This window comes from Calypte anna, chromosome 3 (assembly GCF_003957555.1).
Source record: "Calypte anna isolate BGI_N300 chromosome 3, bCalAnn1_v1.p, whole genome shotgun sequence".
Lineage (NCBI taxonomy): Eukaryota > Metazoa > Chordata > Aves > Apodiformes > Trochilidae > Calypte > Calypte anna.
This window is the reverse complement of record NC_044246.1, coordinates 75338831-75352208: the sequence shown is the minus strand read 5'-3', so window position 1 is coordinate 75352208 and position 13378 is coordinate 75338831. Positions and strand designations below refer to the sequence as shown.

At 53.3% G+C, this 13378-nt stretch overlaps 1 protein-coding gene across 1 annotated transcript; it reads left to right on the top strand.

Annotated features, from left to right (window-relative positions):
* Positions 1-9829: 9829 nt before the first annotated feature.
* On the top strand, positions 9830-11140 carry POU3F2 (POU class 3 homeobox 2). The gene has a single exon (XM_030447909.1). The coding sequence runs from the start codon at positions 9830-9832 to the stop codon at positions 11138-11140; it is 1311 nt and encodes a 436-aa protein (XP_030303769.1).
* Positions 11141-13378: the final 2238 nt, after the last annotated feature.

Genomic DNA, 13378 nt, shown 5'->3' with positions numbered 1-13378 from the left:
GTGTGAATATGTTGCTGGAGACACTACTCAAGTTCATAGACTTCTTGCATCTACTAACTTCCTCTGCCCTCAGCACTCTTGACACCTGTCAACCAGACTATTTGCCATCAGATTTTAAATAAAAGGTATCTGTAATTTATTAGAAAGACTTGCTCCCTGGAAAATAGAAATTTGTTTTTAGCAGTGGTCTAGCTGTTTGGCCTAAGCTTCATACCTGAAGGAGAGGTGCTTCTGAAGCTCAGGGAGGCAGCCCAAGAACAAGACAGTTTCCTCTTATCTCCTCCACAGCCACCTCACCTACTCGGCTTCTGTAAGCTGTTACTTAACATAGCACTAAATGTAATTGGTTATCAATGCAGTCCAGAAAGTGAGCAAGAGTTACTAATAGGCAAGACATGGATGTTTTAGACAAATTCTGATGCTCACAGAGAAGTGGTAACACCGCAATAACAGAAACTGAGTTTCAATTGAGTTGAAAAAGCAATTATCTGGTACTATGGAATGAAGTGAGAAGAAGGTAATATTTTATAATATTATCATTCCTGTTTTTCACAGCTTTTTTAAGGTGAGGAGGGGTTTCTGTGACCTTTCCATTTGACTCTGAGGCCACCAAATGCCACTGCTGCTCTGCTGCTCTGCTCCTTTGCCGAGACAGCCTCTGAATAGTAAAGCTGAGTTTGATCCTGGCTTTTTTTTTTTTTTTTTTTTTTTTTTGGGGGGGGGGGAGCTTTCCTGGAGGCTCAGCACAAATGTAGACACGAGGAAGGACCGGAGAGAGGTCACCATCATCCCCTCCACAAGGCAGAAGATGCTGCAGAGAAGATAAGGCCACAGGGCCACCCTGCCCAGCAGGTGCACAGCCACACAGCTCACTCCCACTCTTCCTCCTCTTCTTTTCTTCTTTTTTCCTTTTTTTTTTTCTTTTTTTCTTTTTTTCTTTTTTCTTTAATGTTTAATTATTTTTTTTCCCTGCAGAAGTGGAGGTTAAAACCCTGAAACCCGAAACTTTGAAACCGAGCTGTTTGGCCCCGCCTGTGGCACGGCCCCGCCGCTCACACCCGTGTCCGCTCCCTGCCCCGGGCGCCGTCGGGATGGGGCGGGAGGGAGGGAGGGAGGGAGAGAGGGGAGGTCGGGCCGGCGCAAGCGGCTGCCTGGGATAACAGTGACCCGTGGGTTATGGGTGGGTGACCGCGGAGCTGGAGGAGTGAAGGGGGAGGGGAGAGGGAATTCTCAAACTTTTCCCCCCCTCCCCTTCCTCCCCCGGGGGTTAGGAAAAGACAGAAACCCGCGTATCTGCGTGGGGGAGCGAGGGGGAACCGCTGAGGTTTTATTCTTGAGAGAAGCAATTAAACACAAATTAGTTTCACTCGGGCGGAGGGAAGATAGCTCTGTCTCTCTGTCCTTGCTCCTCCGGGGAGGCCAGCAAGTGCAGCCCGTGGGCCAGCCTGGGTGCCCGGGGCCTGCCTCAGAGCATCCCCGAACGAGAAGCTCCCGCAGCCCCATCCGCACCCGCGCACTCTACGCCCTCTTCCGCCCTCACCGGTCTCCGGTGGATGGTGGGTGAGAGAAATTCAAGCTAAAGGAGAAGTTGACCCCGAGCTGCTCCCCGGCCCCGCTCCCAGCCCCCGCGATGAGCCCCGGGTGTGCCCCGGTGCCGGGGCAGCGGGACGGGGCCAGGAGCGCCCGCTTCGGCCGGAGTGTACCGGCGACCGAACAAGCTTGGTCTCCTCAGTCTGCATTTTAATCCTGAAATCTGGAAATGGAAATTGTTTGATGTATGAGGAGACGTTATCTAATTAGGGCGTAAGAAATTTAATCTTTCCAGCAGGCAGGTCATATAATTAATGTTAATTTAACGCTCAAATTCTCAGTCATTAATTTTTATTCTCTTAAATGTAGTTTGGCAGGGCCCCCTGATCCATGGCAATGGATTTTACTGGATGTAAGAGCACACTTGGTCTTTGGAGTGAATTACTGCAGCCCTTCCTATCCCAATAACAAGATCACATCATGTATGCATTATTAAGCCATGTAATTGAATGGTCCATAGTTTGCATATCAGACTATTAAAATAATGTGTTTTGCTTTTCTTCCAACACGTAATGTTAAAGCCTTTGCGAATATTTGGTGATTCTGATAATTATCACCAAATTACTACAAATGTTCTCTTCATTAACGTGATTTCTTTCAAGCATTTTTTAAAAATGTGAATAATGCATTAAGTGGTAGCTTCTAAAGTGTTTTTTAAATAAATCTTGTCAACTACAATTCGAGAATGAGACACACAAAAGAGAGAAAGTGGGAAACAACAGTTGCATGGGAAGAGAACAGTTCTCCTATAAGATTGGAAAAGACGACTTGGCTTTTTTCCCTATTTCAGATAAGTGACCGTACACCTTTTAAGTTTCACTTTATCGGGAGCAAAAGTGCATGCAATCTAAAGAACTGTCGATTGCAGATGATACAGAACAGATGGAGGAACAAAGTTGGAGCTTTTCCCTTTTCAGGGAATAGATGGGGACACAGGCAGACAGACAGAGAGATTGATTTGAAAAGATACTGACCTCTCTCCTTCAGCTGCAATTTAACTTGTCCTGGAAAAAAAAAAAAGAAGGAAATCTGCCTCCTCCCCTGCCTGCTTTCCTGCCTGCTTCCTGCCTCCCCCCCGCTACAAGTTCGCACTGTCATCTGAACAAACTGCTGCGCCGATCTCAGAAGGTGAATAATTCTCAATTAACTAACTAACTTTCTTCTTGCCATCTTTAGTCACTCACTTAACTAAATCTTAAGCCTTCGAGACCTTTCATTATTGCCTTCCCCCGCCACACTATTTTCAAAGTTCAATAGCAAGGCAACAAAAAACACTGCTGCAAAATAAGAGTCTCTTTTAAAATTAAAGAGCTGTTCATTTGCATTAGAAGAAGTTTTTTCCCCCCCCTCCTTTAAATTATTTAGGCACATACACACACACACACACACACACCCAAAAAAAAAAAAAAAAAAAAAAAAAAAAAAAAAGAGAGAGAGAAAGAAAAGAAAGAAGGAAAAAAAATTAAAAAGCGCACCAACCCACAAAACTCCCCACAAAAACCCACGCAGTTCATGTCAGGATCAGTATCACGGATGCTCTGCGGGGTGCGAAGCCACTGTAACCAAGTGAGTAAGCGCTGGATCAGGTGTGGTGTCGGGCTGTGTGACTCGGGACATCCCGCAGCGCTACGTGTTTGCTGCTCTGCAGCCAAGATGCGCTCGGGTCCCGCCGGGCCGGCCCCACTTCTCCTCGCTCCCGGCTGGCGGGCGGGCGGAGGAGGATGCGCGGTGCGGGAAGGTGCTGAGCGGAGCGCAAGGCCTCTCTGCGGGGCCGGGATCGGAGCTGGGGCCGGGGCCGGGGAAGCCTGGGCTCCTCTGCGCACCAGGAATTCGGGACGGCCCAGTGGCACGCTCTTATTTTGGTTGGGAGAGGGCAGAGCTGCCGGCTGGATCCGGGAGAGCGGACGGAAGCGAACTGTGCTCCTCTGTTTGGTTTAGGGTTGGGTGTTTTTTTTCTTTCCCTTTCCCTCCTCTCTCTCTCCCCTTCCCTCCTCACTATAGCAACCAACGCCAGCCTGACAAAAATGCACCCTCTGTGGACAATGGCCCAGCCTTTCTGCTCGCCTCGCTCCTCTTCTTCCTCGGTGAGCGAAAAAAAGTTTCCAGCTCCTCCGCCCTCCCCCGCCCCTCATTTTCCCTTCTCCCCCTCCCTCCTTCCCCTCCGCCCCCTCACACACACACACTCACACACACACACACAGGGGCAGGCTCTTGAGCAAATCCCGACGCGGGGCGACAGGGCCCTGCAGGGACCGGGTCGACCCCCACGTGGGAACCGGACGAGGGGCGACGACATGACATACAAGTCTCCCTCCGGGGAGGGGGGACCCCTCATCCCCCCAGCCTCCCTGACAGCAGGGCAGGAGATTTCTGCTCTGCCTGGGAGAAGCTGCCCCCTGTTTCATTGGGCTGGAGTTTAGAGGGGGGGGATGAAGTGATGGGGGAAAGGGGTTGGCAGGATCCCCCTGGGCCGCCCCCAGCCCCGTGGCCATGTGCGACACAACCCTGCGCGATTGGGGCCGGAGGGGTGCGGTCCGCAGCCCCGCGGTACTCAGCCCCGGACGGCTCCTCCCGGGATCGTCGCTTTGGTGGCGAAAAAGAGCATCCCCGGTCTGTAAAAGCTTCTGCTTTGCACCGCGAGTGACAGAGCGTGACAGTGGCGACCGAGAGCGCTCTGAGAAGGCGCTTAGGGAAAGGAGCGGGTAATGTGTCCAAAAGTGCCCCGAAAGCTGGAAGAGGGGGAGGGAGGATCGTGTCCCCCAGAGAGAGAGGGACGCGATTGATCTGAGCTCTTTCCTGGGTGTCTGCTTGTCTCCATCAGACCTGATCTCTGAATGAAACAAATATAAAAGCAACTGTTGGATTTTTCAGAGAAGAGTGGGCACTTTTTTCTCTCTCTCTCTTACTACTTATTTTTCCCCCTCCTTTTTTTTCCTTAAAAAACAAAACAAACAAACAAAAACCCAAAACCAAAACAAAACAAAAAGCGGGAACAAACTGTTGCTGTGTTTCGTCCTGCACAGTTCTCCGGATGGCGCAGACTTTATAAAGTCCCGTCTGAAACCGCTTTCTCTTGTCGGAGAGGCTGGGTCTCCTCCCCTCTCCCGTCTCCCACCAATTCACCTGCTTTTCACTCCAGAAGAAACAATCGTCCAGCCCCATGGCGGAGTGGTCATTTCCCAGCCAGACTTTCGAGCACTAAATTGCAAACTCTGCAGCATCAGGGTCTGTCTCCGAGAATTCAATAAACAAGCTGTATTTAACTCCAACCAGAATTTATCTCGTAGTCTGATGGAATTTGTCTTTTTTTTTTTTTTTTCTGCCTCTTCCGCTTCTTTTCCCCCCCAAGGCCTCATATTCACCACTCAAAATTTAGCAGCCTGCCTTTGATAAATTACTCAAAGTAATCCCTACAACAGCTAAGTCTGAGTAGTTGACGTTGTGTTAGAAGTCTTCATAGCGGTATCTGTCTATAAAATATTCACTTGCGGACTACAAAGGGTGGATCATTTTTAATGACAAGATTCAGAACTAGAGGATGAAGGGAAAAGATTAATATCCGTAAATTCAAATAATTTAATTTCAAATATTGAACTTAGAACATTATATCCTACCAGTTTAAACAGTGATGCAGATAAAATAGCAGTCTCAGATGAATGAAGTGGACGGAAGAATAGAGTTGTTGGAAGTGTTGGAAATTAACATTAATACAAACTTTACAGGGACTTTTTTTTTTCTTTTTAATTCTACACTTTTCTATCTTCTGGGATAATCATTATTCTAGCAGGGAAAAAATGTATATGATTTTACACGTGTGTATATAAATGCAGGGAGAGAGATTTTCTTTCCTCTAGAGATATGTGAAGAAACCTATTTAGACGGCGGATTTTAATTTCAATGGGTAATGTGAGCTTGTGCAATCAAAGTTATCAATTTCTGTCCTTTTTGTTTAGATTTCTTAGTTAAATGTGTTTGTTATATCTACCCCGAGGAGAAGCAACTTGAAAGTGTAGCTTTTGAGTCATCTTATAAATACATCCCTGAGGCTGCGGTTCTTGCAGCTTTAAGCAGTTTTCATTAAAGCAGCCAGCTGCCTCTTTGTGTAGATTGGATTTTTTAAAAGCAATCACTTGTGAAGCCCCGGCCTCAGTTTTGTCTCTCCGCAGGCCCTTAAAGTTGAAGTTTCATTCATGGCTTGGGTCTCTCCACCAAATCAGACTCCTTGGAGCAACACTGGAAAGAGCCACACCAAAGTGCAGGCTTGAATACCTCACAGAGAAAGGTTAAAAAGGAAGCAGAGATCAAAACAATCCCATCTCACAAAAGGTGCATTAAATGCTCCCCAGTAATAAGCACAAATCTTCCAAGTTGGCCTTTAAAGGTTGGAGCACCAGGAGCCTCACGTTTATTGCACCCAGCAATTCTCTGAGCAACTCGCCGCGTCTTTCCACTTCTAGTGCATTTCCTCCTAAAACAACATCTAATGGGAAGATAATAGAGACGCAGAAAGCAGGCGCGGGGATTTTTTTTTTTTCCCCCCCTCCTTTTCTTTTAGCTGCGTGAGCCTATCTCAAGGCTTTTAAACCAGAGTTTAAAATAAGCTTTTCACCTCCAAACAGAACAGGCATATGCAACGTATATCACCCACTCTACAAACACACGCAATCTTAAAAGCAGGCAGGAGCGTGTGTTGGAAGTGTGGTCCCCCAGCCCCCCAGAGCCGGAGAGGCTGACGGCTGGGAACCGGGGCTCGCTAGGAATGAGCCGTTTTCCTGCTGTCCTGATGGAAACACAGCTTTCTCTCCGGCATTCAGGGAGCTGAAACGCCAAGGGAACCCAACGCCTGGCAAGCCGGAGCCCTCAGCCGCAGCCCGAGGCCGGTGGTGGCAGAGGACCCCCGGGCCGGAGGGCTCCCGGACGCTCCAGCGTCCCTCAGCACGCACCTGATGTGTATGCAGCACCTCGCCTCCCAGCCAGGAGAGAGCTCCAGTTAAGTGGCACTCTATGTATTTTATAGCGAATATTCTCGAGTAGCTGCACTGCAATGAAGGAGATATCAAGGAGGCCTGTCAGTTCAAAGCTTTTGGGGTTGTTTGAAAATCTTCTTCACGTCAAAGTAAGCAGCCCTAGTATTTGAACAGCTGCTTTGAACAGTGAAAAGGGCTGAGCTGAATCAAAACACTGCAGTGTCTGCCCAAGACACCGCATCACCTTCAACCTGCTTTTATACGAGCAGAGAAAAGGAAAGAAAGGCTGGGGAGACCTCTAATCCCGCGGGGTCAGATCCGCCAGAAAGGGGGCACATGACTGTCTCTTTCACATCCCCAGCTCCTCGGTCCCGATCGGGTCCCCGAGCGGCGGCCGGAGCTGGAGCTGGAGCCGGAGGCGGCGGAGCTCCGCGGTCGGGCGCTCGCTCCCCGCTCCCTGGCGCTTCCCTCCACGGGGGGAGGACGGGAGCGAAGGATGCTTAAGGAACGGTATTAATGACAGGGCTAACAATGATGGGGAGGATGAGGAGGTGGAGTCTGCGGCGGCTCTGAATGCACCGGCCGCGCTCTTCGCTGCTCCCAGCTGCGACTCCATAGGCGTGCGCTCAGCCGGGGAGGGGGCAGGAGGGACGGCGAGGGGCTTTGCTGCGAGGGTCGGGCTTTGCCCGCCTCCTCACGCCGTGTTGCTGCTTCGGCAATGGTGTGATTACCGTTAGCCTTTGAGATTTGCCGCTGGGGATGGAAGGGGGGGACAGGGGTAAGAGTCAGGCAGGACGGTGACTGCAGGCATCACCTGCCAGGAGACCAGGAAGGAGGGAGGGCCGGGGGAGAGATCCACGACAGGAGCAGGGCGGGCTGGATGGGGCTTTTTCCACCACCCAGGAAAAGGAAAGGAAAGGAAAGGAAAGGAAAGGAAAGGAAAGGAAAGGAAAGAAAAGAAAAGAAAAGAAAAGAAAAGAAAAGAAAAGAAAAGAAAAGAAAAGAAAAGAAAAGAAAAGAAAAGAAAAGAAAAGAAAAGAGAAGAAAAAGAAGAAAAAAGAAGAAAAGAAGAAAAAGAGAAAAAACTGATGGCTGGAGCTCGCTGACCCCCGCGACCTGTCTCCTCGCCGTGGCAAACCGCGGGCAGCACGGTGCTGCCAGCACCCTACGGGTGTCCGTGGGGCGTGCACACGCCGTGGGGCCGGGGCACAAAGGAGTTCCTTCGGGCGGTCAGAGGCCCCTCGAGTAGGTCCGGGCTGACTATGCACGGCATGTTAGAGGCGCCCGTAATGACGTGGCCCCTCGTGTCGCGTCCACGCGCGAACTTTTGGCAGCGGACTTGGAGGCGGGCTGGCGGGAAAGCCGTCCCCGGCAGAGCCTGGGCGGCCTCGGGAGAGGGGCGGGTGTGGGGTGCAGGGATGCTCTCCCACGACGACGGTCCCCGCGATGTTTTGGCGGAAGCTTGCTGCGGACTTGCCCCGTTGTTTTGTTTCAACTCACTGGCTTACACCTAATTGGGAGGAGAGACACGAGAAAATCAGCATCAAATTATAAAATTCCTGAGTGCCCCGTTGTTTCCACACGGGAAACAAAAGGCAGAGCTTCACTTCAGAGGCAATGACTTCCCTCCCCTCGACACAGGCGGCACAGGCAGTATTGTTCTTCCTTTCGCCTGTACGTCGAAGAAAGGAGGGGGATTGGGGGGGGGGGGAACCCTTAGGAAGAATCTCCACTCTTTCATGGACTAAGTTTGCACCCCCCGCTCCTCCTCCTCCTCCCTCCCTCCCCACCCCCCGGCAGAAGGAGCTCTTGATACGCCACTAAACTAACGAAACGAGGTAACTCCTGCTGCGCCCCTTGTCTCAGGGCACTGGATATCCTGTTTATGCTGCTTCTGTGTATATGTTTATGTGCAGGAGCCCATCCCCCCGCTCCTCCACACCCCCACGCAGAGTAATATTTCCAGGCAAGGAGCCTTTTCCAGCGCTCGCGTTAAATACGATGATTTATAAACAACTCGCAGAAGAAAGCTGTTTCTTGTTAGTAGTAATAAATTCCCCGGTCCGCCCTATTGTATTATTTCGATGAAGATAGCGGGAGCCTGAGACGCGCACCTACCCCCGTGAGCAGCTTATTTTCGAGACAAAGCTATGGCTTCCAGCTCAAAATCGGGCAGTGAACTCTTTCCACAGCGGCCGGCCCGGTCGCTGCTCATTCCTAGGAAATCCGGATCCAGTTCCAGGGTCTCCTTCCTTCCTTCCTTCCTGTCCGGGCCGCAACTTCTTTTTTTTTTTTTTTTTCCTTTTCTTTCCTTTTTTCCTCCTTTTAATTTTTTTCTTTTACTCTATCCCCCTCCTTTTTTTCTAATTATTTTTTCCTCTTCCCTCTTCCCCATCCCCAAATCTTCCGTATGGATACGGAGCCTCTGAGGCGAACCCGCAAGCACCCCGTCCCCCGTAGACGGGACAGGTAAAGCAATACCACCTGCGCAGCCTCGAGGTGCGAAGCCCCGACGTCTCCGGCGTCGCGGTATGCGCCGGAGACCACCGGAGCCTGGAAGACACCGGACAGTGAGGGGGCCGCCCGCTGCCCGCCCCCGGGGGCGCGGCGCTGTCCGGCCCCTCCGGCGGGGCTGTCAGCGGGGCGGCGCTGCGTGCGCTCGGCCTGGCGGAGAAAGTTGAAGGCGAGCGGTCGGCCGAGCCGGCATCCCCCCGTCCCGGGGCAGCACGGGCGGCCACGGCGCACAGACCCGCGGGGCCCCGGCAGGGTGCGAGCAACAGGAGCCGGCGGGCGGAGCGGCGGCGGCAGCAGCAGCAGCCTCCCGCCGGCCGGCCGGTCTGGCGGAGCGGGGCGGGCCGGGGCGTGGCCGGCGTCCGAGCCCCCTTCCCTTCCCTTCCCATCCCCTCCGCTCGGCTCCGCTCGGCTCCCGCGGCCGCCCCACGCCCCGCGGCCGCAGCTCCCCCGCGCCCCGTTCCCCCTCGGAGTTGGGTTCCTAAGGGGCGGTCGTGGGCGGGGCGAGGGGCGGGGCTCCGGCAGGGGGGCGAGCCAATGGCGTGCGGCGGCGGCGACGGTTGCCAGGGGCGCCCGCGTCCGTCAGGGCGCGGGGAGCCAATGGCGTGCGGCGGCGGGGCGGGGCGGCCGCGCGTGCCTTCGCAGTGGGCCCCGCCGCGCGGGCCGGGGGGGCGCGGGCGCCGCGCGGCGCCCGAGGCGAAAAAGTAGCTGTCAAATGCGCGGCGCCTTTAACCGGCGCGATCAGTGCGGCTCGGCGAGTCATGGCGACCGCAGCCTCCAACCACTACAGCCTGCTCGCCTCCGGCTCCCCCATGGTGCACGCCGAGCCGCCCGGCGGCATGCAGCCCGGCGGCGGCTACCGCGACGCCGGCGCCCTGGTGCAGGCGGACTACGCGCTGCAGAGCAACGGGCACCCGCTGAGCCACGCTCACCAGTGGATCGCGGCGCTGTCCCACGGCGGCCCCGGCGGCGGCGGCGGCGGCGGCGGCGGGGGCGGCGGCGGCGGCGGCGGCGGCGAGGCGCCCTGGTCGGCGGGCGCGCTGGGCCAGCCCGACATCAAGCCGGCGGTGGTGCAGGCGGGCGGGCGCGGCGACGAGCTCCCGCCGCCGCCGCAGCACCCGCCGCCGGGGCGGGCGCCGCACCTGGTGCACCACGGCGGCGGCGGCGGGCACCACGCGGCGGCCGCGGCGGCGGCGGCGGCGGCGGCGTGGCGGGCGGGCGGCGCGGCGCACCTGCCGCCCGGCATGGCCGCGGCCAACGGCGCGCAGGCGGGGCTGCTGTACTCCCAGCCGCCCGGCTTCACCGTCAACGGGATGCTGGGCGCCGCGCAGCCGGCCCTGCACCACCACGGCCTGCGCGACGCCCACGAGGAGCCGCCGCCGGGGCCGCCCGGGCCGCCGCACCACGGAGCCGAGCACCCGCCGCCGCCCCACGGCCCCCACCCCGGGGCGGGAGGGCCGGCGCCCACCGCCTCCGCCGCCGCGCCCCCCGGGCCGCCGCCGCACCACGACCCGCACTCGGACGAGGACACGCCGACCTCGGACGACCTGGAGCAGTTCGCCAAGCAGTTCAAGCAGCGGCGCATCAAACTGGGATTTACCCAAGCGGACGTGGGGCTGGCGCTGGGCACCCTCTACGGCAACGTCTTCTCGCAGACCACCATCTGCCGCTTCGAGGCCCTGCAGCTCAGCTTCAAGAACATGTGCAAGCTGAAGCCTTTGTTGAACAAGTGGTTGGAGGAGGCGGACTCCTCCTCGGGCAGCCCCACCAGCATAGACAAGATCGCGGCGCAGGGCCGCAAGCGGAAAAAGCGCACCTCCATCGAGGTGAGCGTCAAGGGCGCGCTGGAGAGCCACTTCCTCAAGTGCCCCAAGCCCTCCGCCCAGGAGATAACCTCGCTCGCGGACAGCCTACAGCTGGAGAAGGAGGTGGTGAGAGTGTGGTTTTGTAACAGGAGACAGAAAGAGAAGCGCATGACTCCCCCGGGAGGGACGCTGCCGGGCGCCGAGGACGTGTACGGGGCCAGCAGGGACACGCCGCCGCACCACGGGGTGCAGACCCCCGTGCAGTGAACTCGCGGCGGGGGCGCCCGGCCCCTCCTCCTCCTGTCCTCCTTTCCCTAACTTTTGATTGTCCTCCTTTTTTCCTTTTTGTTTTTCTTTTATTTTTTTTAATTATTATTATTTTCTCCTATCTTAAAAAAAAGAAAAGACAAAAAAAAAAAACCCAAAAAACCCCAAACAAACAAACAAACAAAACTGCGGGGAAAGAAACAAAAAAAAAAAAAAAAAAGAAAGAAAAGAAAAATGAAAAAGAAAACAAAAAGAGCGAGCGAGCGAGAGGGCGAGCGCTAATCACAGCAGACAGACAAAGCACCTGCGCCGGACTGTCCCTTAGACGGCAGCAGGTGCGATGCTGTATTTTGACCTTTCCAGGCAAGTGCTCGTACACCGGAGTGGAGTGGGTACCGCGCACAGGCAGGCAGGAACCGGCAGGGCAGCGGCAGGGCGAAGCGGTTCGCACAGAACTCCCTTGCTCCCTTGGCTAAAAAAAAAAAAAGAAAAAAAAAAAAAAAGAAAAAAAAAGACGGGGCTGCCCGGCCGGGGGAGGGAGTTGGGGGGGGGGGATGGCGAGAAGGGAAGGAGGAGGTGGGGGGGGGTGGCGCACAGCCACTTCGGGTCCCCTCCGCAACCCCCTCCCGCCACACAAAGGCAGATTGCATTGTGGAATGTCGCTCGGTGTTGGCACATGCTGCTGTGTTTATTTTCTGTGGATCCCCTGTAGGAATATATATATTAAAAAAAAATAAAAAAAAAAAAAAGGAAAGAAAAAAAAAAGAGAGAAAGGAAAAGCTATCCCTTTTGACGTAGACAGTATTTAACCATACCAATTTGCACTGCAAGAAAATCGAAGTTTACATAAACAAAAATTTTTTTCTTTTTTTTCCTTCCTTTCCGACCTTAATTTTGCAAATGACTTGCATTTTCCATGGTGAGCGTTAGTCAACCAGTGACCGGTCTACAATATGTTACTGTGTTTTAGCCTTTGCTTTATGTATATATGTGAACTTTTGTTATAAACAAGTCTTCTTAAATATGTGTAACGCTTATTTTCTCCTTTTACCGTAGCAAAAAGAATGAGTATATCTGTATGTATGTATACATATGCATGCGTGCATAGATGTACATATATACACATATATATAAAATCTCTATATATACACATATAAATGCACCACCAGCTTCCATTCTCCAGAGAGGTGACTCTCTTAATTGCTTAATATATGCCTTCAGTGGCAAGAGTTGAGTTTGGAGAAGGGAGAATAATGCAAATCGACAAAGTAAACTTCATTTTCAGGCAGTGTTTCCGGGGGCCGAGGTGCAGGCAGAGAGGGAGGAAAAAAATATAGGCAGCCCTTCCAGATTGTTACAGTGTGGGAGAGCAAGGCCCAGTGTGGGAAAGGCAGAGATGAAACAACACATTTCCAGAGTTTTCCTGGAGAAAGTGGCACTTCCATGAGAAGGAAACGGGATTTTTTAGCTTCACCCCTACCCTAGCCCCCTTCCCTTGCTCTCTTTCCCTCGAGGCTCCCCGTGTGTGCCTTTGGAATCCCTGGTCCCACTGCCCAGGCAGCGTGTGCCCATGTCAGCCCCCAAACTTTTTTTCAGTGAGCAGTTTTGCAGCAAGGCAAAGCCAGGGAGAGCCTGACGATCTGCTGGGCCCGAGGGGGGGTGTGCCCGGGTGCTTACACCTGCGTGTAAACACACGCTGCCCACCCCCCATCCCTGCTCTCCCACGGAGACCGTGTGCGATTCTTTTTCTCTTCTACTTTTCTAAATTTTTTTTCTATTCATATCTAGCCCCCACCCTCCTCCTCTGGTCAGATTGCGGTATAATTTATTGAAGGAAAGGACCAGTTTTAACTTGAGCAGCCTTGTGTCCTTCACAGGGGAATGAAATGAAGAGGGGGGAAAAAATGCCATTTTTTTTCAATCCGCCTTTTTTCCTTGATAGTTTTAAAGTGCATTTCGTGATATTATCTCGATGGGAAATGGCTAACTTTCAAAAAAAAAAAAAAAAAAAAAAAAGATAAAAAACCCACGGGGACCCAAAAAAAAAAAAAAAAAAGGAAAAAAAGAAGGAAAAAAAAAAAAACAAGACAAACAGCTCTAAAGGGAAGCGGAGGAGCGGGACCTCAGAGCAGCGCATGTATGTGCGTGTGTCTGCGTGCGTGTTTGTGTACTTATGCACACACACAGCTATGCATATACATTAGAGGAACTTTAAACTATGATAGTTATAAATTCATA